Source organism: Gracilinanus agilis, chromosome 5 (genome assembly GCF_016433145.1).
Source record: "Gracilinanus agilis isolate LMUSP501 chromosome 5, AgileGrace, whole genome shotgun sequence".
Taxonomy (NCBI): domain Eukaryota; kingdom Metazoa; phylum Chordata; class Mammalia; order Didelphimorphia; family Didelphidae; genus Gracilinanus; species Gracilinanus agilis.
In genome coordinates, this window is record NC_058134.1 from 37,484,146 (window position 1) to 37,511,790 (window position 27,645).

The window sequence follows — 27,645 nt, forward strand, 5'->3', positions numbered from 1 at the left end:
TCTTCCTACTTGAATAAGGAACAACACTGGGTCAAGTTGTTTTACTGTTCTTCATGATTCCAATCTTGAAAGGTGGAATATTAGCCATTCTTGGCTCATTCTTTATGACATCTTCAATTCCTTTATGAAAGTAGTAGACCATAACTTGGTATATCAAGTCAGCTGACCTGCTGTGGGTTGGGAACTGTGTTAAGTATTTTTAATATAGATAGAAATGAAATAATCCCTGCCCTCAAAGAGCTTCCTTTCTATCAGAACAAGAAAGAAAGATACACAAATATTATAAGTATATACGTTGGCTACATGGTGCAGCGGATAGAGTGCCAGGCTTGGAATCAGGAAGGCTCATCTTCACAAGTCCAAATCCAGCCTCAGATAACTTGTGTGATCCTGGGGAAGAGCCTTAACCCTAGTTTCCTCATCTGTAAAATGAGCCGGAAAAGGAAATGACAAACCACTCCAGTATCTTTGCCAAGAAAATTCCAAATGGGGTCATGAGGAATTAGGCATGACTGAAAAACAACTCAACAACGAGAGACAGAGAGCGCTCACATTAGCAGCTGCCAGGTAGGAGGGAGCATTTGGGCCTCGGTGGATGTTAGGATGTCTAAAAGGCAGAGACAAGGAGAGAGTGCATTCCAGGTATAAGAGATAGCCTGAGCCAAAATGCAAAGATGAGTTCTGAAATTTCATGTACAAGAAATTACAAGAAGGCCAGTTTGACTGAACCATAGAGTGTCAGAAGAAAAGTAATCTGTAATAAGGCAAGAAGGGAATAATCACGGATTTTAGTTTTGGAAGGGATTTCAGCAACCTTGTAATCCAATAAATACTTTTTTTTAAAAATGCCCATTCTGACACATCTAACCTCGTTTTCAGCCTCCACTTATTAAAGACTTATAAGGAGGGAGAAACTTCAACCTCTCACGGCAGGCTGTTCCACTTTTGGAATTCTAATTATTAGGAAACTTACATTTCTACCTATTGCTCATGTACTGCCCGAGTTTTCTCCTCTTCCAGATAACACTCCCATGTCCTTCAGCTGGTTAGGTGGAAGCCATTTTGGGAAAGACTTTAAATGCCAAGTACTAAAATGGGGTTTTGAGCCTAAATTGATATGATAGGGAGACCGTGGAGTTTGTTGATTAGGGAAGTAACAATTATAGGACCTGTGCTATAAGTATCACTTTAGCAGGTGTGAGTGATGAAAAACTTGAGATAGAGAGATCTATTCTACAATTCTACAATTCAAAAAAAAGTATTACGTTCTTACTATTTACAGTATTCTGTGTTAGGTTTAGGGATACAAAGACTCAATTCAGTTCGTCAAACATTTATTGCGTGTCTACCCTGTACAAAGAATGGTCCGTAGCAGAGTCCTCTCTTCTGAATGTCAGTCAGTCAATAAGCATTTTTAAAAGCATTTGCTAAGCCCTGGGAAGGCAAAAAACAATAAGAAAAGTTGCTTCCTTCAGGAAAGTACATTCTAATTGAGGAAGTGCATAAAATTGGGACATAAAAGATGGGTGCCAAGTACATGGAAAGGAGTCTGAAAAGAAATGGCCTGCGTAGATGAGGGGATTGAGAAAGGCCTCCAGCAGAGTTGGACCTCTGCAGAGCTGCGGCCTTGAAGGAAGCCAGGGTGGGGGACAGACGGGAGAGCCAGGAGAGCCGGGAGAGCTGGGCCCATTTTCCTGCTGGACTCCCGGGCCCCTGGGGCTCCACGGCCACCCTCCTGCCACGGCCCTCCTCTTCCACCTCTTGTTCGAGGGCAGGATGGAGCGATGCTGTCATTCCCAGAAAGCCCACTTCCCCTGATGGCCCAGCCACCCCACCTTCCTTCCCTGAACCTCTCAGAGCCAGACCCTCCTCACTGGCTGCCCTCTCCAATTGTGCAGACTTCCTCGAGTGAATGGAAGCGCCTGAAGGAGAGAAGCCTCTAACAGGTGCTTAATAAATGTTGTTTCATTCATTCATTAAACTGAGTATCCTTATTTTGAGGGCATTCAGTGAAGACAGCTACTGACTGCTCTGACCATTCCAGCGGGGAGGATCTGGAATCAACCAATTTATCTGATTTCCCAGCCAGGTGAATGGCATTTATTAAACCTTTAGAATGTGCCAAGCATTGTGCTAAGCCCCTAGGATACAAAGAAAGACAAATACATACCCTTCCCTCCAGGAGCTCACATTCTGAGTAAGGATACAGTGTGCAAATAACTAGGAATATACCATTTTATACAAAATAAATGGAAAGTCATCTCAGAAGGTGAGAGTAAGAAAGCCTCCTGCAGAAGGTAAAATGGGATCTAAGTCTTAATGAAATGTAGGGGGAAAATGAGATAGAAATGAAGAACATTCAAGGGGGTGTAAAAAGACTGGAAAAGAGCCCAATAAAGGACTTTCTGTTTGATCCTGGAGGTAATTAAGAACCTATGGAGTTTATTGGGGAGGTGGCTAGCACAGGCAGACCTACAGTTAAGGAAAATAGAGTCAAGGCTGAATTACAGTGGGGAGAGCCTTAAGACAGGGAGACCAATTAGAAAGCTATTTTAGGTAATTATCTGACAATACTACGTCTAAGAACGAATGAATGAATGAATGAATGAATGAATGAATGAATGAACGAATAGTACAGCCCTCTGTAACAAAAGTAATAAGTGAATAGTAGGATTTACAGAACAGTCTTCTATGGATTTTTATAGCATTTTCTGCTCATCTAAGATTTCACTAATACCAAATGAATGCCCACAGAGGAATAATCAGCCTCTTCCTCCAAGAGAGCTATCTCTGCAGACCATTATCTGCAGGGCTGCAAACAGTATGTTATAATGACAAAAGGGACTCCAACAAGAGTCTCCCAGGAGAGAAGCATCCCTGGGAGAATGAGAAGGAACAAGGTCAGAGTTATTACCCGAAATTGCTACAGTCAGTCTGTCCATTCCGTTTACCTCCTTTCCAAGGCTGGCCTCATTCTGGCATAACCCCATAAATTCAGATCATCGTTGACACAGAGAGACCGCCGCTGTTTACTTCTGCCTATTACTTGAATTTACATAGCTAATTCTTCCATTTGTGATATGTTCCGGCTATTTTCAGGTGAAAGCAGATAAAAGTGGCATTAAAAACATGATTGGGCAGTATTCACATCTATTCCTCTCAAGTCGTCCTGCCTTATCCACAGTCTGTAATCAAAATACAATCATGAAACAGACTCCAGCTTTGGGAGGAAAGGGGTGCTAGAAGGAGACCCCAGAAACTGCCTTGGAGTGTCTCATAGGGAAGCCACCATCACAGTCCCCTCTCGTGCTGACATACGTTGAGCAGAAGGACTAAGAGTCCAGCAGCCGCTGAAAGATAAAGAATCCATCTCCTCTGGCCAAAAGAGGTCTCTTGACAACAGGGCTAAGCCACATTTTTAGGGCAAAGTAGAAAAACTTGTAGCACTACCAGACATTTTTAAAACACCTACTTTCTGTATATAAATAGCATATTTGGGGGCCTGTTAATCTGGCAACCTTCTAAGCAAATGCACATATTTAAATATATTAGAGGAAGGGGAAAACATTTTTAATTTCTCTTTTGGTATATATTTATTGTATGAAGTTAGAAACAGAGCATAACGCACAGGTGGTTTAAAGTGCTTTTCTGCCATCTGAAATCTCTGCTTGCCAGGGTACATGGGGATGTCACTTAAGGGAATTGGGCTTATTCAGTATGTAAAATGAGGTTGGCATGAGTTCAGGGGTTTTGTCTATGGGTTTTACCCAATTATCTATTTTTTTTTTAAATTAAAAAAATTCTCCTAAGACCTTTTTGGATTTTTTTTTTTAGTTAGAGATTTTAGATAAATATATTAAAATTTCTTGGATTCTTCTATTATGTTATACATTTTTGTATTCATTTCTAATATTTATTTCCTAATAGAATACATAATCATCATTATTATTATGTATGGAGAAGATTTTTAGCTTTGGTCATGAAAGAATCCTCATTGGATAGCTAATTAAGAGCAAAATACTATAATTTTTTTAAAAACCTCCATCGAGTTGAATGTATTATTCTCACTGCATGATTATAGGCACAGCAACAGTTTGGATCTCATATACACATATTCCATCCATCCATCCTCTATATAAAACTAGATAAAATATTAACACAATATAGGACCCTGGAAAATTAGCATGATATAGGTAACATGAAGTTGATTTAAGTAGGGATCAGTGGTATTGCTGTTTATTAATAGATATAGTGATATCTGTGTTAAGTTGAACACACTCATTCACAGCTAACAAATAAAAAGAAATAAATTTTCCTGAATAACTTACAAAGCTAAAAATATAAAAATTTTTCTAATGTACCTAATTTATTGGTATTTACATATTATTCAAGGTTACTTATTGGAGCCTCTTTTTAAATTACTAAAGAATTTTGTGAACTCTTAAATATCTGATCTCTCTATATTTTTTTGAACCACTGCATACTTCTATTTTTTTTTTTTAATGAAAAGGGCAGTAAGAGACAGAAATGGGATGACCTTTGCGGACCCTCTAGCGATCAGTGAATATCAGATCAAAAATTTCCCCAGCTTTAATTACAGGCAAAACACATGCGCATGCATACATGCACGCACACACACACACACACACACACAGGCAAAATTAGCATTTTAATATAGAAATATTTTAGGCTTTAGGAGAATTATGATAAATCTAATGTTGCCTGGTGAAGCATAAAGGGGATATTACAGAAAACTGTCTCCTTAGGAATATTTGTTTAAATAAAGGCAACAATACTTCATCCTTATCTTTTTTGGATAATTATTGCTATTTCAGGCTGTTCTTTGTTCCAGGTTTAAAATACCTTTAGTTTTCCAAAAACTGTAATTGGCAGTATTTGTTTGCTATAAAACTACAAGAAGAAAAAATCCTGTTTGCTTGGCACTAACAAGATAATTATTTTAGGGAGAATTTTTGCTCTACAGATACAGTTCACTCTTACTCTGGGCTCTTCTGCACTTGGATGCGTTTAGGTGCTCCAGTTTCAGTTACAGTATATTAAACCAAATCCTTTTCAGTGGTTGAGGTTTGCCCACCTGTCTACCCTAAAACACCTGCAACATATGTTTGTATAACCCTGCAATGCTTTGCCTTTTGGGTCCTGAGAAATTCCCCCAGAGCTTTTTGCTTATAAACAGCTGAGCAATTCGTTTTTCTAATGACGGTTGCTTTTCCCCTGGCGTTGAGGCAATAACATATTCACTAAAATAAGAGTCTCATTTTTCATCAAAGAGAAACGTTAGACATCTTTTCACAGTTCTGTTTCCCCTTCTGAGCCGTCTTTTTTTCCCTTTTCGAATCTGGCATACTAAAAAATAGAGGGTGGGAGCAAAATACTGGAGAAAACAAAAACTAAGTCATTCTTAACTTATCCTACACACCTCTTTCCCCTACTTTGCACTTTATGCCAACCAAAGCGTTAGACCACAGGCATTTTCAAAATAAATCAACTTTTCTGTTTCCCTCTGAGCTCTGAACTCCTTCTCAGTTCTTTTTAATGGAGAGCACAATGCCTGTCCAAAAGACTACAGAAATAAGAATGACCTCAGCCACAGGAATAATAGGGGAAGCATCACTGTTAAAATCTGGGAAGCTGCAGTGCATAAACCATATATTATAATAATCTGATGGGTGGAATTTTTTCATTTTAAAAAAATTCAAAATAAGTGTAGTTTAACTGTGAAAAAGCAATGTATTTATTCCCAGATCGGAAGTCCTACCAAGTTCTACTTGCTGATGTATTTTCTCAGATAAGGTATTTTATTTACCAAGAAATATAGTGTGCCTCCAAATCTACTTTAAGTTATTCTATCACTTATCAGAACAATAAACCATCCCTTTTTAACATATCATAGTTCTTAATGGTGTTTACATTCTTGTGAAACTACTATTTTGATTTCACAGTAAAGGTGTCTCTACCTGTCCACAAAAATATGTCTGGCTAATGCAGAAAAATACTTGCATATGTCAAATAGACCTTTTTGCACATCTATTCTAACACTGAGATGTTAGAATTTACACAATTAGCTTTAATGGGATATATCAGAGATTGAGTCCTGTTTTATTTTTCCTTTTCTTGAAAATATCTTCTATTTTCCTAGCCATTATTTTATGGGACCCTCTACAAGCCCACCCCCAAGTATTGGATCTAGAACTTATTTGCTCTGTAAAAGAATCCAAAGCTTTCCAAGCAGTTGGGGCAAGGGGAGGGAAGTACCCTCTTTCAAGGCTCAAATCTATTTTGGCAGAGAAACTTCTAACTCAGGTCAAGCTAAATATAGGCTTACATAGATAGGCTAGATCTTTCTAGTGAGTAAAAATGAATCTTGCCGAAAAGTTGGCTCCCAGAACCCACCTTCATATTTTAATGATAGCCACATAGTTAATGCCACAGATAATTTCCATCATATATTCCATCATATACATCATATATCATATATGAAACTAAATTAGCCAAAGCTTTTTAAAAATCAAATGAGAAATCAAGTTGATTTTAGTTTTTCTTCTGAGTCACATAGGTTTATGGGATGTTTTCTCCTCTTGCCATCAACCCCCCCCCCAAAAAAAAAGCCTTCCTTGTCAGTTTTGCCACTTAACCTTCCCCACCCCCCAAAAATAACTTCTTGGGGATTTTTAGCATTCTTCTATTAACATAAAATAAAAATGCTCAAGATAAAAGAGGCCTTCAACAGAATTTTTTTTCAAAAAAAACAAGAAGTTTTTGGTACTCTGGAAGCAGCTAAGCTTAGAGCATGCAAGAGGTCTATACTAAACCTATTCTGGGTGATCTATGAAAGAAAACCAAGACAAGATTTACTTGTTTTGCCACGTTGATAGAAGACCTAAGAAAGTTTGATTTGTCCTTCTGAGTTTGGAGGGGATTTTCTAATCTTTCTGTTTGTGCCTAGACACTTCAGCAATGGGCATGTATTTTATACCACATTGATGATATCCACTCCTGCTTGTTGTGATAATTAGATTAAGTCTACACTGCCCATCTTTAGATTTAATCACCAAAGGTGAGAGCACCTTTCAATCAACCCATAAAACCCCTTTTTCACCCTTACATTTTACAGTCTACCCAGACTGAACTATATCATTAGTATATGTATGTGCACACAGCATGATCTTTTCACTGATATCCACCATTTACCACAAGAATTCATTAAAAAGCATTCTGCAAAGTAGAACAACAACCTAATAAATTAAATCCTAGACATTTTAAAAATTAAATGCCTTTATTACTTAAACCCTCTTTATGTGAAATGAGATTAAAAGTTGTTCTTAATTATTCAGTCCAGGTAAAGACAACTCTGAACACAAAATGATAAAAGTTCCATAGTATGACCAGCAGTTAGTTGGAATAGTAAGGAATGAAAATGCACTTCTACTCCAATTAGGGTCCTGGGGATTCCCGTGTCTGTTAAATATGGAGGATCCCACAATTCTTAATCTAGTTGTAAGTTTTAATAGCTTAAGTTTAAAACTGAACTGACTTTTGGAACACTATATAATAGGAATCCCAAATTTGTCATGTTGTTAAATCATCAAATTTTGAAGGTAATTTGGAAACATATGTAGTTGCAGAATGCTGAAACTTTTCTATACTGGACATAAAAAGAGGAGAAGAAGAGAATCAGACATAAGCTTTCCAGGCATAAAAGTATTGCATCTTGCAGTCCTTAATCTGTCATTGGGATTTTCTTTTAATTGTTTTTTGTTTGAGAGTTTTTCCTTTTTTTTACATTAAGCTTCAATCAGTGCTGAGTGTATTTAGAAGGCAGATTGGTTGCAGCCACATGGCAGTTTATCTGTGTGTTCATAGATTATTTACTTGCCTGTATGTATTTATATTTAAATAGTGGTATTGTCTTAACAGGCATAGTGATACTATGCAATAATCTTCAGCCATTGTCTTACATTTTAAATTCCATTTTTCAATATCTTATTTTCATTCTTTTCCACTTTAAACTACTCTCCCTTTGATACCAGTAAGCCTCTGAGGAATTTAAATAGGCCCTAAATGAGAGTAATACTTGAATCGCATTCATATGTTCAAGTTAGATCATTATTTTTGATAATCACTCTAAGTACTTAGATCAACCCTTGGTACCCTTGAATTGCTTGTCATTTCTTGATAAATAAGTTTCAAATGCTTTACATGATCTCTTTCATTTTTTCCTAGCCCCCCAAAAATAAAAGTAATAGAATCCTCTCTTCATTTCTTGGAAGTCAAAAAAGAAGCCTTTTATTATTTTTTGCTAAAGCAAAGACATATTTTTAAGTACTGGAATTAAAGAACAGAATTTAACCATAAGCAATAGCCTAGTGGAAATAATTTTTTCAGGTAAATCACGAACACAGCATTAAAGATCCGCCAATGGCTTTAACCTTTGTTTTACCTTTCCATTATACCTGGGTTCAGGTTGTCATTAACCACCGCAAGGAAACCTATGTAATTCCTAGAGATGAAAAAGTTGTACAGTTAGTCTTAATCGTATGGTAGTCATGGAATCATCAGTTATCTTCATCAAGGCAATTCAGATTTGATTATCTTAGAACTGGGTTGAATACCAAACCCCTGCAATAGTAGATAGCAAAATCAAGAGATTGTCATTTCTGTTAATTGATTGGAGCTGGTTTAGTAGACATATGAAAAGTGCAATTTTTTAACAGAAAAAGAATAAGGCCATTTTGGTCATTAAAGCACAGCTTGTTAGCTTGATGAATTACAATTATTTAACCTTAACATTTAATACTCTAGTGTTATATTCCCCTCTGAAGATGTTAGCCTACATGAATTTTTTGCATTAAGATAGAATGTGCCATTTTATTTATAGGTAGATCTTTCAAAAGCAGAAATTCTTAGCCTGAAATCTGTGGACTTTTTTTTTATATTTTAATAACGATTTCAGTAGAATTAATTTCCTTTTACTGTATGTTTTATTTTCTGCATTTAAATGAATTATTGTATACATTCTAAGAATGGGTCCATGGGCTTCACTTGCCTGCCAAAAGGGTTCATTATACAAAAAAGGTTAAGAACCCCTTCTCTCAAAGCAAGTGGTATTATAGCTTAAAAAATAAAATAAAAAAGCATGATGTTAATGTGTGTTAATCTCAGATGAGCCTGCTCATGTATGCCAATACAACTGAGACTCATTTAAGAGTTTTTAAAAACAAAATCTTCCCCAGTTTTTATTTTCTTTTAACTATTTTACTGGGAAATTTATAATTATGATTTTTGAAAACCATTGTTTGTATTCTAAATATAATTTTTTAAAACCATGCTTTGCTTAGATTTTCATTGAGGTGTTTGGAAATGCATTTGTGGAAGGAGGTATTCTTTTGTTCGGGTTTCATTTGCTTGTAAAAAGCTTATGTGTGGGAAATATGGAATTTTTGTAGAATTCCAACTATATCAACTATTGTAATAGTGTCCTGACTCCTCTTCCTGCTTCTGGCCTATCTACCTAAGCAATCTCTGACCCGAGCTTCATCCTCTTTCAGAACCAGCAATTCTCATGCCAAGGGCAAGCACATGAAATGCCCCAATGGCACACGTTTGGTAGCATGGCAAGGAAGATGGAGGAGAGCAGGGCAACCACAAGGAAAGTGGCATTTTAGGATACCAGTTCTTAAAGGTAGAAAGACCCAGATACCATCTATCGGCAAGGAGACGACCAAAATCCTGCTGGAAATAGTGCCAAGGAAGAGAACAGGGATAAAGCCAGACGAGTCTTTCTCACCTAGAGTATGACCACTAGGGCTAGTTAATCTTCCTAACTAGGTGTTCAACTCAGTTTTTGTTTTCCCCTAAACTAGGACAAATACTCTCATTAGTCTCCAAATTCCAGGGCCCTGGGGAAAACCTTGGTCACCATCCCTAGTTAAACCACTGCTTCATTCTGCGGAGCAGTCATTGTCCTAATTCACTGCTTTGCTAAGCCCTCTAAATAGACAGACAGACAGACAGCTTCAGAGGCTCCTCGATGCCTATCGAACAAAAAATAGCAGCTCCCAGACCTCCGTGTCAGGCTCTCCACCTTCGGCCATACTGGACCCTTCCCTTGAAAGCCTCTCCCCACCTCCATCGTGGCTTCCTCATCATCTCCCACTACTGCCTAAACCTGGCCTCTGTCTTGTTCACCCGGCCCCATGCACCATGGACACTCGTCCACCTCTTTTCTTCCCTGTTGGAATAGAAGCATCTGGAGAACAAGGCGTAAGGGCTAGCCTTCTCCCCGAGCGTCTAGCACGGTCTTTCATTGACTGTTGATGGCTGTTCATACCTAATACTCAGAGAAGCTTTCTTTAGTGTTAAAAATAAGGGTAAGTCCCAGAAAAAGCAATTCTATCACTGTCCAAGTGAAATCACGCAGCGGTCAATCACCTGGTATGAGGCGATGGTTCGTGTGCCCGACACATTCTTGGCACTCACCAAATACTCACAAATGAAACCCTGAGCCACGGAAATAAATAACTGTAAAGTGTTGGCTAAATTCTGAAATAATACCAAAGCTTCAGGAGAAACAAAAGACTCTGTGTGCCATCTAGTGGACATACTTTACATTCTGCTCATCAGGAGCTAATGGTAACATTTACTGAAAACTGAAGAAATCTTCATCCTCATCTGACTTATTTCTCAGAGCCGTTTGGCAAATACATTGGAATTGTCATGGATCGTGTGATTTGGTTGCTTTTGAAAAGATTTGTCTTTCCCCAGTTGCATTTTAATGTGTAAAAAGTATCTTTCTGTCAAAGAGAAAAAAATCCTAATGAAATAACCAAAAAAGATAAACTAGTACACTTTCCATCGAAGTATTTTCAAGCAATATGGCAGTCCCTAGCATTGCTAACAATTCACTTAAGACCCAAATATGACATTTTTAAACCGTTGATGTGCAATTTGTTTTAAGCATTTTCTAAATCCTTTTTTGTGCACTCTTTTTTGCTTTAGAGAAATCCAAGACCTGTGACACATCAGTTCCAACAAAATTTAGATTATTACAAAGCATGTGGAGCAGATCTTATGAATAAAACCCGGTAAGCACTCCCTCTGTACTTAATGCTGTGTTTTATTAAGCTTTTGTTAAAACTCACTATTAAATGTTATGTGCTTAGTAAAAGGTAATCATTTAATTTACCACAGTAAAAGACTGATATATGAAAGGGTTGTTTTAAACCATTAAAAATTAACAAATCAGTATTGCTATTGAAATGAAAAATTTCAATTAAATTCAGAGGCTTATCAAATTCCTTTTTTTATAGTACACAACTTAATATTTCTAAAGCTAATAACCTGGACTCACACACACAGACTTCTAGCATCTATTTCCCAATGCTGGTTGGATTGACAGAGACAAAGAGGCAGTTACACATCATATTTTCAAAATTATTTCCAAAAAATGGGGTCTCCAGAAAAGGACTAGAGTCAAGACACAAGCTTTTTAGTGTTCACTAGAATCCTTGGGCCATCACTTTGGAACTAGAAAGAAAATCAATAGCTTCTAGTCCAGACCTAGAATATTCAAGGACAGATGATGGCACTGTGTTCTGTGTAGACGAATGAAGTGACTCCCAAGCTCATCCATCCAGAAGAGCCGGAGCTCAATTTGAGCCCAGGCCCTTGACTCCAAAGCCGGTGTTCTTTCTGTCGCACAGCATCAATTAAATTATCATCTAAACACGATTGTATTACATTGGTCGTGCTGCCAAGTTGGAAGTATTTTCACGTCATCATGTAAGTAAAAGAGAAAGATCTTTGGGTTTCTCGCTTGTTCCTCTCTCATCTCACCTGGGTTCTATGAAATTTCATGGCAGTTGGGCTTCATTATCAAAAAAAAAGTTTAAAGAAAGTGGCAGAAATGGAACTTGAACATTGGGACCCACTTTACTTCTCATGTGTTCTTCTAGTCCCCTTCACAGCCAGCCCATTGGTGTAGGAGTCACCCCTAGCCTTATTTTCTGTTCATTTTGCCGGTGTGGACGCGTGTTCTCGTTGCTCTCGCCAGGCCCTGCCTCCTCACTTGGCCCACCCTCCCCGCCGCCCACCCTGCCGTTATTAGCGCTTCCTTTCCAGTAGGACAGGTCCGAGACACCCATTATCCAAGGTTAAAAAGCTGAATTTCCTTAGCTTTCAAACATTTGTCCCAAGTCTGTGCAAGAGAAGAGCTTGGAGTTTCCCCAGAGCTTTTCCTGCCCTTCTGTACTTGTAGCCCTGAAACTGGGCCAAAAACTCATCTGACTGTTTCTATGACTTAGCTGCATCCCATTTGGTGGGGCTTTCATGGAGCTATTTTTAGACGCAGGATGCCCGGATCGGGCTCAGACCAACTAGAAGCACTGAGAAGAGCTCCCACTCACTCGGCCACGAGTCCGAGTCCGAGTCCACAGGACAGGAAGCAAGGAAGAAGCGGCCCCCGTGAGGGGAGCGTCAGGGAAGACGAGGTTCCCAGAGGAAAGTGCGGGAGGCGAGTCATGGGACGGAGATAAAGAGGGGGCCGGCCTCAGACGCTGGGGACAGCTGATGCTTGCTCCTTCTGTGGCGATGGCCTTCTATTAGTGTGCCATAGCCATATAAGGGAGAAGGATTGCAGGGTGCCATGTGATCTCACGGATAAGAATATCACCAGAAATCAAGAAGCCTGATTTCTCTTCTCTGCTTTCCCATGGATTGCTATAATTAAGTCTTTAAAGCAAGTGCCTAGGTATTTTAGTGATAGACTCTCCATTACATACATGGGTAATATAGAGCATACCCTGATTTTACTTGCTGATAAATTTCTTTAAAAGACACACACATGCACCAAGTGGGATATGACTTCTCCTCCTCATTCCATTAGCATTCACTGTTAAGTACAAAATAAAAAGATAATTTAACATTTAAAGTCTCGTTAGTTTTTTGCCCAAATAAGCAAAAGTGGATGCTATAAAAATGTCTAAATTGTGATTGGTCTTAGGAAATACCTATTTAATTTTTAAAGATTTTAATTTAAGAGTCTATTGCTGTTTAAGAAGCAGTACTGAGTATGCAAAGCACAAGCTTTCTGTGCGTTCAGAGAGCAGCCTCTGATTAATCCCATACATGTGCTGAAATTAAGAAGAGGAGAATACTCATGTCCCCAAATGCATCCATACATTACTTAACTTTAATGGGTCCGGCGTTCGGAAGAGACAGCACAATGCAACTTGTCCAAATGCTGGATTCCTCTATTCCCTGCCCAGTCTGCACGAGGGACCCCTCAAGAGCCTGGACCAGCTCGGCCACATCTGGGCATAAACCAGATGTGGATCCACTTCTGTAAACTAAGCACTGGGGGGCAGGCGGGAAAGGAAGCGGGGCTTCATCCCCAGCCTGCTCAGAAGAGCGGGGTTCGGAGACCTCCAACTGGCCATTTTCCTCTTCCTCAGTTTTTTATAGTTTAGTGTTCATGGCATCTAGACCCACAAGTTCCCACTTGCCCCCCACAGGTATTTTACCATAAATAGAGTAGTTTAGAGCATCAGATACTGATAATGTCAGGAGGGGGAGCATCTGCACCCCCAGAAGCTTGCCTTGCCTTTTATCCTCTCTCAGATTGTATAACTCCCAGCATTAATAACCAAAGGCTAGTCAGAATTCCAGAAAACACAAAAATCTATTTTAATGCAGTAGTAATAGGGTCAGCTAGGTGACTCAGTGGATTGAGAGCCAGACCCAGAGACAGGAGGTCCTTGGGTTCAAATCTGGCCTCAAACATTTTCTATCTTTGTGACCCTGGACAAGTCATTTAACCCCCACTGCCTAGCCCTTTACACTCTTCTGTCTTCTTACACAATATTGATTATAAAACAGAAGGTAGGGGCTAAAAATAAATAAATAAAAATAAATGCAATAGTATTATAGACTAAACTGCTTTAGGTCAGACACTCAGATTCAGACCCTACTTATTACTTCAGTATTCCATCAGAAATAGCTAGGAGTTTGTGTTTTAGCTCTTAGGTCACAGGTTTTATTTTTATTCCAACAGGAAGAAGAAAAAAAGAATCCCCCTCTAGTTAATACTAAGAACACACACACACAAAGTATGTCCAATGTTCTCACCTCAGTGTAGGCTCAAAAGTCACAGGGAAACACAGAAATCACTTCATGTAAATCATCACCTCATAAAGGCAGGTAGTTTCCCGATCACTAGCTTGAACACAGGACTCTGCAGTCCAAATCCCATGCTCTTTCTAGATCACAATGCTGCCTCTTACAATTCCACCACAGCTCCTAAAAATCCTGTGAGGCAGAACTCAAAACCTTGGAATGAGGATGCATGTGTATATACAACAACAGTACAGGCATTATACAAAACTCTGTAGAATTGGCTAATTGGAAAGTTGGCCAAATGTAGTATATAAAATACTTTCCCCCACCCCACCCCACCCCCAGAAATGCCACCCAAAGGATACATGCATCATTCTAAACAGACCTAGAGATTCAGTCAGAATTATTGGAGCAAATAATAGGTATTCTCTTAAATTTGAATTCTTTAAAGAATAAATCTTGTGTTTATTCATTTTAACCATTACATATATAATCTTTAAAAATGTTTTCTTTTTAGGTTGAGTCTGGAGAAATTGAGTCATCACTTTAGAACTTATTTTGAAATTGTGAGTTTTAGGTCAATGATGCTTATAATTAAATGAAGATTCCTCTAAGGCTGTGTTTCCCATATCTTCATGCTCTTGAATTTTTGTCATTTTAAACACTCCTGTAGCTAACTTTTTTCACTGGAATACAAACAGCACTCATTTTTATAATAACAAAAAAAGATATATGTTGTTGTCTTGAAGAGGCTTATTTATATTTAATGTCTCTATGGCCTTAACTAAGCTAGTTTAGAAGATAGCAAATATAAATATTTACTTAATCCTTTTACATCTTTAGTAATTTGGATCAGTTCATGAAGTTTGTTAAAATTAGTTCCTTTAGACTTAGCATCTTCCAACTTTATTTTGTCCTTTTAAACAATAATTTGAGAGGAAGAACCAAGAAATAATCCATCTTTTCATTTGCATGTGGCATGCCACACTCTCATATTGCTTATCTTCTGACTTTTGTTAACAGTAATAATATGTGAGATCAAATCAGGGAGGGAATAATCTGTAAATGTAGCAAATGTTTTATCCAAACCCAATTTTCAAGTAAATTTTATTTTCCGTAGGGGAAAAACTATTTCTAATAATATTCTGATATTTTTTCTAATTACTGGCAATAGAAAAATGATACTTTTTAAGCTTTTCTTCTTCCTATTTTTCACTTCTCTCTCTTGCTCATGTTAGATACATATCACCATAAAAATTCTTCCTTAAAACCCTAACATATGTTTCATGATGTAATAGATTATGAATTTACTTTTTAAATTTTTTAAAGATATTTTCCTGCAAGAGAAATCTCAAGTCCTATTCTTTACAGGAAATTCTTCTCAAGTTTAACAGCTAATTAATCCTCAAAGAGGAGGAAGAGGATTAATAGACATTCTTAGAGTGCCTAATAAACAAGTCATCCTACAGAAATACTCTTGCAGTAAACAGGCAGTACCAAGCCACAGTCAAATCTGATAACAGGAACATGGCACTGAATTCATCAAATGGAAACAGAAGTAGTTTAGCTCTTTGTGGAATCTATGAAATGGTTAAGATTCAAGAAGGGAAACCAAGGCTGCTTGATAGGTAACATCCACATAAACTTAGTCAGCAACATGCCAACCGAGCTATGTTAAACAAATGGCAGAGTCACCCTGATCTGTTCATGGAGATGGTAGAATGTGATGGCAGTCTGAGACCAGGTCATTATTGCCACCAGACATTCTCAAAAGGATAATCCTTAAAGAGGATAAGGATCCCCAGGAATTATTCACTTCGTGATCCCATCCCAACTTAAATCTGAGCCTCTCTTTCAAGGAACACATGGAATGACTTTAGGAGCCGTCACTCCACACACTTACACACTCACACTCTGTCTGTCTGTCTGTTTGTCTCTGCTCTCCCCTCACCCCCTTTGGTTTATTTTACTGAGTATTTGCTCATCCTGCAGCTGTTTGGTCCCCTTCTCTTCAGAAAGACATTTCTGAACCCCTCCCAGCTGTTCTAGTAGAAGCAGAAGGTATACCAACCTGAGGTCTTCACCATTCAGCCTTCCTTCTGTCGCTGCCCCATCAGCATCATTTAGATCCTGGCAGTCCTTCGGCTGCTGAATTGAGGATTCCTGTGGACAGCAGTGGGGTTCTTCTACCTTCCCAGTATCTGATCCTCTTCCAGATTATTGTACCCAGGAGGAGCGCCTTGAATTTGCAATGGCAACTTCTTTAATTTAAGGACTTCAGGGCTCTCTCTTTCAAGGGTCTTCGCTTTGCCTCTGCCAAAGCTCCTATGCCAGATTCCTTAATGCCCTCTTCCTCTGAAAGTCCTTCCTGGAACTGGCTAAAAAAGATGCTCTGAGGACCTTGCTCCCTGGAACTTTTGCAGAGCCCTTCTCTCAAATAGGAGGCAAGAGACAATGAATTTTCTTCATACAAGAATGATTAGAGTGCTGAAAAAGTATCTATAAAGGCCCATACAATTTATTTCATCCCTAAACTGAACCAATGTTGTCCAGCTTCCCAGAAAATCTAGCACTGAAACTTCAGCTCCATGCCTTCCAAAAGCAACTTCTTACATCTTATATCCAGAAATAATACCATTTTAAATTCACTTTGCCATGTCAAATACTTATAATCTTCAAGATACTTGCAATGGAAAGCTTTAGTAGAGATGAAAATTATATGTAAATAAACAAGTTGTGTATAATCCCTGTTGTCCTCTCTACTCTTCAACTTATCCTGAATATGCTCTCAGGGAACCTAGAGAGGATACACTTACATCTTCATGCTTTTATTGACCTACAAAAAGCAAACATTAAATGTACCTGGCCATTACCCTAGACTTTTAGATGTAAAAGAATAAAAGCCTGATAATGAAAATCAGAGGATGGTCATGATGATAAAAAATAATTCACATTTTGGTTTTCTTCATGTCCCCAGCACCTGGCACAGTGGCAGGCACATAGTAGGTGCTTACTAAAAGCATATTAACTGACTAATATGGTACTATAAGGTTTACAGAAAACTTTGCATACATCCTCTCATTTGACCTTCACGGTAAGTCCATAGGTATCTAAGGGGCATAGTGTATGGAATGCTAGGCTTAAACTAGGACTTCCTGACTTCATTTCCTGCCCCTATCCACTAGACCAGGGAGACTCAAACTTTTTTGGTCCCCAGATTCCTTTACACTCATAAAAAGTCATTGAGGATACCAAAGAGCTTTTGTTATCAGGTTATTTCAGTACTTAGTGTATTAGAAATTAGAGTATTTCTTTATTAGATCATTTTAGAATAACAAAAATAAAACTGTTACATGGTTAAAACATTTTTATAAAAAATAATATCTCTCCGCCCCCTCTCCCTCAAAGAAACCATTAATGAGAAGAGTGGCATCATTAAGAAGAGTAGCACTGTTGTTTTGCATATTTTTTGAAATTCTCTTGTCTGACTTAATAGAAGAAGCTGGGAGTTTGAATCTGTTTCTGCTTCCTTTCTGATTGAAGCATATGTAGAAAATCTCTCCTCACACAGATAAATAGTTGGAAAAGGGAAGTGCGTATTAAAAGGAAAATAATGTTTAGTATTCTTATGAAAATGGTCTCTATCTCCTGTCCACCCTGAGAGAGTATCAGAGACCACCAGAGCTTCACTTCCACTAGACTGTGCTGTTTCTTATGTCACAATTTAAAAGCAAGAAAATTTAGGCTCCAAGAGGGCAAATCCATCAGCCAGAGTCCCACAGCTAGACTCTAAATGCCATTTCATCCAATTCCTAACATTAACAGTCCATGTGATGCATATGCACTGGTCAGACCCTTTAAAACTAGTTCTGGAAATTATGATAAAACCAAGAACATTTAATATTTGGCCATAAGTTTAAACATAAATGTAAAACATTTTTAGGCTTTACTAGGTACCCTGCCCCAATTGTCTTTTTTCCCTACCAACACATCAGTGTGACCCTCTTTTCTCTTATAGCCTTCTTCACTCTTACAATTCCTAATTCTTTATCAAGGTAAATAGTAATTATGGCATCTCCCCATGGTAACTAACTCCCAGGAAAGCCAGATCATTAGGAAATAAATGGCAACAAAAAACTTTAATACATTCTACCATGAGGTCGAGTGATTTATGTATGTATATACACATATTATACATAAGTGAAACATGAAAAGTTCATTTTCAAATAAAAGAGAAAACTATGATTGTCAAATAAATTAGTAGCTGATATAGGCCCAGTGACTCGTAAAAGTCCTATTCCAGCCTCTCATCGTGATACGAATAAAATCTTGGGTTCTTGGAGGTTATGACAGTGGAATGCAAGTTCTGGCAGATTCTGCCCAAACAATAAAGACTTGTATGGTTCTAGAAAGAAGACTACATGTGCCTTCAACATACCTAAGTATAGAGATGTTCATTATCAGAAGATTAGTTTTAGGTAATGTATGGTTTAAGAATGGTGAGATGTGAAACAGATAAAAATGCAAAATGGTCTTTTGTGGGGCCCCGTCCGCTTTCCCAATGATGATGGCAAAGTGGCAGAATCATACTTGGAATCATCGTTCTAACTGTGTAGTCAGGCCATCACCTGGTTATATTAAAAGTCGAAATCATGGAGGAACTAATCTGTTTAGAATTTGTCTTAAAACTATAATTTGTCATAAATGATGCTTACAATTACATTTCATTTCCTTCAAACAAAGATGAAAGCTAGTTCCAAATTAGAAGATAAAGATAATAAGACCCTACATGAAATGATACGAGTATGATCTATTAAGTAAGCTATCACTTCCAAAAGCTGGGAATGAGTACAAAAGGAAGAACATTGATTTTTTTTTAAAACTGTCACCATTAGGGGCAGCTGGGTAGCTCAGTGGATTGAGAGCCAGGCCTAGAGACGGGAGGTCCTAGGTTCAAATCTGGCCTCAGACACTTCCCAGCTGTGTGACCCTGGGCAAGTCACTTGACCCCCATTGCCCACCCTTACCACTCTTCTGCCTTGGAGCCAATACACAGTATTGACTCCAAGACGGAAGGTAAGGGTTAAAAAAAAAAAAAAACTGTCACCATTTTAGAAAATTGTTTAGCAATGAAAACCAGTTACTACAGTGAGGAGAGCAGAAGAGGCCACAAATTCCTAAGCCAATAAATATTGATTTTCTTGCCATCAAGACATGACAGCCAAAAATAATATTTCCTTAGAGTATAAGTGTTCATTTGCAAAACCTTACAGAAGCATAAAGGCTTCTATTCTATTGACTCCACCCACCCCCAAAAATAACAGAGTAGTAAAAACACAAATAAACCTTTAAAGAGTTTAGCTTGAGGCTCAGCTAATGATATTGGAAGTAGGACAGCAAACTGTTGTGAAATGAAAGATATGCAGACATTTCTGTTCTCTTATATTTTCTTCAGTAACAATAGTTACTATAGAAACATCCAATGAGGATCCCAAAACTTATAGATGAATTAAAATTTAGGAAAGTCTTTTGTTTACCTGAATAGGTGGGCAAAGGAGGAGGAGACATAAATTCTAGAAGAATTTCCATGAGGATTTTTAAGCCCTAGACTTCTTACTCCACAGTACAATGCCTGACTCATAGTTACACAGACAGCCATCCTCTGAGCAGCTACTTGGGGCTGCTAGTAAGATCTGTTTCAAATAGATATGAACCCTAAACACAAACCTGAGTAATTTTAGTTATTTGTTTTGGCACAGCATTTGGACTTGAAAAACTTACTACCCATTTAGTCAAATAAGGATACTACAGCTAAACCTGAACAAATACAAATAGGAAAAAAAAAAATTTTAAGCCATCCAAGATTCACTTTTTTTTTTTTTTAACCCTTGTACTTTGGTGTATTGTCTCATAGGTGGAAGAGTGGTAAGGGTGGGCAATGGGGGTCAAATGACTTGCCCAAGGTCACACAGCTGGGAAGTGGCTGAGGCCGGGTTTGAACCTAGGACCTCCCGTCTCTAGGCCTGACTCTCACTCCACTGAGCTACCCAGCTGCCCCGCAAGATTCACTTTTTAGTATTTCTTAAAAGATTCTCCAAATTATTAAAAGCTTCACAAATGATATTATTATGAAGGGAAGAGAAACAGCTCAAAAAGACCTCTGTAACTACCAATGGGCTACTTTTTATGGTCTCTAAAACCTTCATAAGAATGGTCTTTATAAACTTGAGGGATTCCTTAATGTAAATCTCAGAAGGGAAGAGGCAAGCTTTCACAATGTTTTCTAAAGCAGATCACATCTTCACAATTGCCCAACTGATTGAGATGTGTAGACAATGAGGAGCTCACTGAATTTATTTTTGGTTGGTTTTACAAAAGCATCTGACTCAGCAGAACAGAATGCCCACCCAAGTGTGTCTCACTTCCATGAGTCTATGGGAGGTGCAAGTTAACTTTGCTCAGTAGCCTGTTGCTCATTAACATTAAACAAGGTATAAAACCTGGGAGACCCAATTTACCAAAGGAGTCTGCCAGTATCATAAAGGATGTCCTACACAGAGTTCAAATTGGAGAGAGACTTCCTAAAGATGGCAGAGTTCTTCCCAGAATCACAGGATATTAAAACTCATTTGAATTTTAGTCATCATTAAACCCGACAAACACAACAAAAACTAAAGCCTGAAGAGGGGAATTGACTTGCCCAAAGTTACATGAAGTGGCAGAGCTAAGATTGGAAATTAAGTGTTGAGAAGCCAAGTCCAATGCCATTTTTACTACACCATGTCAAATGCCCTTGATCTCATACATCACACAAGGTAATGATCACATCAAAACTTAGCCTTCTAGGGCATCAGTGAAATCTGTCAAGATATATAAATGATCAATCTGGCCATCCACATTGGGAAACCAAAATGGATGAAGAAATAAATACTACTCAGATTATGATATACCATTAGATGGACAGGCCATTCATTTGTTTGGGGGTTTTGGTTTTTGTTTTTTAATTTTTTTTATTTAGAATATTTTTCTATGGTTACAAGATTCCCCCCTTCTCGTTTTTTCTCCCCCCTCCTGAAGTCAAAAAGCAGTTCCACTGGATTATACATGAATCATTGTTCAAAACCTATTTCCACGTTATTCATATTTGCAGTAGAGTGATCTTTTAACATCAAAACCCCAACTCTATCCCCATCGAACCATGTGATCACTCCTATGTTTTTCTTCTGCTTTTCTGCTCCCACAGTTCTTACTCTGGATATGGAGAGTTTCTTTCTCATCAGTCCCTCAGGATTGTCCTGGGTCCTTGGGTTGCTGCGGTAGCAAAGTCAGTTACATTCAATTGTGCTACATTGTATCAGCCTCTGTGTAAGATGTTCTCCTGGTTCTGCTCCTTTTGCTCTGCATCACTTCCTGGGTGTCTTTCCAGTTCACATGGAATTCCTCCAGTTCTTTATTCCTTTCAGCACAATAATATTTCATCACCATCATAGACCACAATTTTTTTAGCCATTCCCCATTCGAGGGACACCCCGTCATTTTCCAGTTTTTTGCTAACACAAAGAGCGCAGCTATAAATATTTTTGTTCGTCTTTTTCCTTATTATCTCTTTGGGGTACAAACCCAACAGTAGACTATTTGTTTTTTCTTTCAGCATATATATCTTGTATAGGGATCACATATTACGATGAATTGAACCTAGAATTGAATAGGCAGCGAGGGGACTAGATCCCATTTTAGAAAATGTATGATGTTCTCAGTGTTTCTTAGCTGTTTATCACAGCAAAAGGCCACCTTGTTAATATCTATTCTCCTAGTGATTCTGTAACTGCGATCTGTAGAAAACCATGTTTTCAGAAAAATGAGAATGGCCGATGACCCAAAGGGCAATGGAAAAATGCATGGTGGATTAAGTAGTCTTCATTATGTTTATAACTAGGAATTAGTGCGTACCAAAAGTACCAAAGGCATCATCAGAGACATGTATCAAAGGAGGAGGTAAATCAATCATGTGACAGAAGTGAAAGGCAATTGATACATACATAGTGAGAATGCTGTACTGTCACAAAATAATTTTTTTAAAACAAAGCACAAAGACAAAGGAAAAGCTCTAACACATTGGAAAGGTTCTCTCTGAAGGATTTCTGAAGACTTAAGAATCACACAGGGTAAGAAAACATAAATGGATTGTATAGACTGTCTCAGTTGGAAATATATCCATACCAAGGAGATAGAGGAACTAGTTGTTTATTTTGAGAGATGAACAGGATAGAAGGTTAATTAATCTGTTTTCTAAAAAATCATAAAAACTTGAATTGCATATGATGGCTTTTTAGTCCTTGGGATGGGAAGGAGCAAAAAAGCATATCAGAAAGTGTTTAGTTCCCTGGAGGTTCTCTGACCCTTTGATGAGGTCAGTAGATATTCCCCCTCTTGGCCATGGAGCCTTCTCTTTGTTTCCAAACCGAGCTTACATTGGATTTGTCTTCCTTGTCTTTCAGGAGAAGGTGATTTGGGGATCAACTTTTGAAGCTTGTATATACCTTTGGTTCAGAACAAATATTATGAGAAGCACCTTTTTGTGGAGTTAGAGAAATCTTGGCACACAGAAACTGTTGTTTGTTTGTTTTTCAGGTTGTCTTTCTTGAAAAAGAGTTTCTGCCCTAGCCACATTCTTTTCTTGCCTGGAATTCCTTCCCTTTCCTGAAATCTGTCAGAAAAGTTCCATGCTAGAAATGTCTATTTTCCATGCTTGCTGTTGGGCACCTTCTTGGCTAGGATTGGGAAACTGATCAATCTTGCCCTCCCTCTTGTGGACCTGCCCCCCTCCGTGATATCTAGATGGTCATCATGCGTGAAGTGAAGAGGGAGAGTAGTGAGAGCTAAATCTAAAGATGCGTCATGTTCTCACACCAAACTTTACCGACTTCTTACTCTGACACCTAAAACTTCTGAAGCTGAGTTGTATCTTGGCCTGCTGTAGACCATGACTGGCTTCCATGTATCCTGTCCCATTTAGGTTTTCCTAATGGACGCTTTCCTAAAGCGTCCTTGGCTTTGGGGACCTTCCTTCAGCACAGCCAGTAAAGAGGCCTATTGCTTTCAGCATTGACTAGCTTACTCAGTTCTCTCCAGAGCCATTCTTTTAATTCCCAACAATGAAACCCTTCTCTGACTTAATCTCTGGTAGCTTACAGCACAGTCACAGAGTACACAAGTACATACTGATGTTCACCTTCTTGAAAATTCCCAAGTCCTCCTGCTTGAAGAGTTTTATTTCTTTTCTTACTCGTTTCTATGTTGTATCTAATGCCTAATCCAATCCAGTTTTCCTGTCCATCAACATCGCTGATTACTCTTTATTTCCATTCATTTAACAGATCTGACTTGACAGAATATTATTTCATATCATTGTCAGCAATAAAGGTCAATTTACCTCAAGTTAAATTAGAAAACCTGAGTTAATGCATTTAATGTGAAGAAATCCTGATATGCTGCTAATATTTCAAACTCAAATTCAACAGCTTTGCTTAAATCCTTGCAATAAAAGTTCTTCTATAAAAAAAACATGGGCAGCGTGCTGACCACATTAGCATATTGCTTTTACTTGCATCCTGAAAATTCATGAAATCAAGTTGCTTTTAAATCCCATGAAGTTCTTCAGAATCTGAGACAGCTAAAACATTGGATAGTTAAAGTAGGGGGAAGTGGTTATAAATGACAGCAAATATTTGAAATCAGAAAATCCTGTTCCTCCCTCCATAAGTGCCGCTGTCCAAATGAAAAACTGCCTGCAGGAGTGAGCTTGATCTATATGTTTTTAGTGAATTGTAGTCAGTGTTATTAGTAGTAATGAAGATACATTAACTCTAGTCTCTTGACAACGCTTGTAGCAGTTTCTTAGTACTTTTATCAACATATAAATTTTACAGCTGGCAATATGGGAATTTGACTAGTACATTTTTGTTTATAAAAAAGGGTAACAACATTATAACTTCTTCATATTGGTGAATTATGAATCTTGACTTTGAAAGCTAAGAAGTAAAATAAGCCGGAAGTGCTTTCATGTTATGGCAGAACCTCTCTTTATTACTCACTGGAAGAAATGAAAATGGCGCCTGACAAATGGAACGTGGGAGTGGGGGCGAGTGGCTCCTTCAGGCTCTTCTAGGGTCTTCTGGGGAGTCGTCATTTTTGTGTGTTTGTGATGGTGTTTTACTCTGCTAGACTGGTGCTGGATAGCTAAAGCTAGTTGGTTCTTTAAATGATTAGCTTATTACTAAAATGATGCGCTTTGGTTTTAGATAGAGGTTTGGGAGCAATAAAAGCCCCGAGCAGTTAGGGATCCGGACCGCAGGGTTCATGCCTAATAGATCCTCTGTCCGACGTGTTGGAAAGGTGGCCTAGGTCTATGGATTGCCCATCCAACTGTGTTGCATGTCAGAGTCTACTTCCATTTGTATTTATTCTCTTCTGGATAGTTGCAAGTTGGATTCTTCTGAGTAATTATGGTTCTCCTTTGGAGGCTCTCCAGTGTTCTCGGTCTTGCTGCAGGCAGCACGTTGTCACCTGTAGACAGAAGCCTCTGTAAGAACTCACCAGCACCATCGGTGCAGAACCTTCATTCCCTTTGGACTCTGCATTGAATATCCTCCATTAGGGTAGCAAATGACCTTTAACGAGCCTGTGTCTTCTTGCCTGCCACCTCGCTGATCTTAGTTAGAAGCCATTGGGCAAGCTTTGCTCTGTCGTCGCATCTTCCAAGCATACGACCCTACGATTTTGCTGTATACACGAGAAACACCTTATTGGAGAAGAACCGTGAAGCCTTAAAAAAGGTGACATTTTACTTTATAAAAGCCTGTCTTCTACCATCAGTATTATTCCAGTGATTCTCTGTGACTGAGTCACAGAATACAGCATTCTCCAGATAATTAAATTTCCAGGAGGTAGTGAAGAAATGCATGGTGGGGAAGAGCGGATGGCAAGAAATGCGCAGAAGCGGCTGAAGGTGGCTTATGAGCAGGAGGCCTGACTGGAAGGAGGTGTGGCTCAGTTCATGCAGCAAGAGCACACACAGCATGGATAGCTCACATGTTCTACTGGTGTCCACACAATGACAGGATTGCTAAAAGAGGCACCAGGCCTTGGGGAAAATTTTTTTAAACCCTTAACTTCTGTGTATTGGCTCTTAGGTGGAAGAGTGGTAAGGGTGGGCCATGGGGGTCAAGTGACTTGTCCAGGGTCACACAGCTGGGAAGTGTCTGAGGCCGGGTTTGAACCTAGGACCTCCTGTCTCTAGGCCTGCCTTGGGGAAATTTTTGAAAGGACATGGATGAGAGTCAGAGAGTATGAGAAGTCATGGCTAAATTGGCCAGCGGAGGGCATGGGTCCTCACAGGATGAGACCACAGCTCCACAGAAGCCTAAAGAGTTTCATCATGTTGAATATGCCCATCCCCTAAAAAGACTACAACTCTACCACATCTTGGGAGACTTTCATGAGCTGTAGTGGATGAAAACAACTCATCCCCTAAAGGCCAACTTCAATAATAGGCCTCTCCAAATCTATCACTCCTGTCTGATCCTCAGATGAGTTCAGCACAGAGCTCTGGGAGATGGGTAGAACCTACCAGAGTGGGATCATGCTGGTGACCCAGGGTCCCTGCCATTATTATGACAAGGCAATAAGGCCTTATTAGACCTATCAGGACCTTAATAGAATATATACAATTCAGTCATGAACTAGGTTACCCATATTTCTTTTAGGAAATCTAATTTTGGGGATATCTTTTGAAAATACACAAAGCAACTTGTTTCTTTTCCTAACTAAGCCAAACTAATCTGAATCCTTTGTTTCATCACCACAGTAAGCTGACCCTCACTTTTTAGAATCAAAGGATCATTGATTTCCAGCTGGAAGGGACCTCAGGGACCATCTCATTAAACTCCATACTTCACAGTTGGGGAAACTGAGGTCCTGAGAGATAAAGTAGGCAAGGCCATATGGACAGTAAGTAGCAGAGGTCTTACAACTCCAAATCCAGGATCTTGCCTTCAGATTATACCTTCTGGCAAGTTACCCAATGTGAGCCTGGTGACAGGTGATAGGCCTGTCATCCAAGGACCAGCAGTGCTTAGTTTAGAGAAGCACATCACTAGAGTGACCACCAGCTGCTGATTTTCCTATAACAACTCTACAAGATGGTCTCCTTGGAAAAGGAATGACTTGCTATGTCCACAAAGAGAGAAGAGGCCACACCAATGAAATCACAGTGTATTCTAATTAAAATAATATGGAGACTCCAGTTAACCAGAATTCAACATACTGGATCCCCTAAACAGCCTGTTGCTCTTAGTGCTATGCTTCTCAGAAATGGAAATGGTAGGAGACACGCTCCTATTAGGCATTTAGCCAGAAAATTACTGGCTTCCTAGAGGTGCTCTAGATTCTATTTACAGCTCATGGCTCCAAGGCCATGGCAGATCTTCCCAAATGATGAAATGATGGAGAAGCTAAGGACTCTGCCAGAAATCACTGCCATGAATTTAGCTCTAAGGAAAAGTGAAAAAAATTCAATTACAAATTAGAAAATTTCCTTCTTCATTCTCAATTCAGATACAGAAACTTATTGATCACCTACCTATGATGTGAAAAATACTTTGCTAGGCACTAATGGACACTCCAAGATAGGGGGAAAGGCCTATTTCTTCCTTCAAGCTAATTGATCCAACTTCTGTTGACTACTTGGTAATTCATGAGGAAGATAGAACAGAGATGTGCCTGTATCTTTTATACATATGCACTTTTATACAGAGTTCATCCACAGAATGCTAACACTTCTCCAGAAGCCACACACAGCATCTCATTACAGTAATACCTTGGTTTTCACTGACATCAGTTATCATTGGTTTCCATTTTCATCGATTTTTTCCACAAAAAATTTGTCTGGTTTTCATTGTTTGCCTTGGATTTCATCGGTGAGTCCACATAACCTTGATGCTAATTTTTCAAAAACAAAGGGCAACCCACATGTTCTGCTCAGTGTGAGCAATATATGTATTGAAAAGCAAATAAATCCTTTTATCCATACAGATAGCAAATGAAAATAAGATAAAACATACAGAAGAGAATATATACCTCACAATATAGAAAATGAATGAGCTCTTTCATTGGGAGTGAGATCTCAGTCAAATAGAAATTCTCCCATAGTATCTCAGCTGAGAAGAGGGACATAATCAAGGTAACAACTCCTCTACATGTCAGCTCCTTTCCAGATAGTGCCTTGATACCTAAGGTCCTTATAGAGGGGGATTCCCCTTCCAAACATAACCTCTCTCTCCCCTCCTCACTGTCTTCCATGTACCAAGAAGAGTCTTCAGAAAGGTAAATGCCATGTTAAATGCTCATTTATTCTTCACATTAGTCTTTTATATTCATTTCTTATTGTTTTTAGTATTAAACACTGTATTTATTCTCTATAAAATGTGTTTTTGGTATGTATTTTGGAGTGTC

The 27,645-nt window shown here is 38.6% G+C and overlaps 1 protein-coding gene across 1 annotated transcript in view; it reads left to right on the plus strand.

Moving 5' to 3' along the window:
* TBC1D5 (TBC1 domain family member 5) overlaps positions 1 to 27,645 on the plus strand; it is a 650,187-nt gene that overhangs the window by 581,642 nt on the left and 40,900 nt on the right. The window contains exon 17 of the mRNA XM_044678890.1: positions 11,020 to 11,105. Coding sequence (XP_044534825.1) covers positions 11,020 to 11,105 — 86 coding nt within the window. The remainder of the gene's footprint in view (positions 1 to 11,019; positions 11,106 to 27,645) is intronic.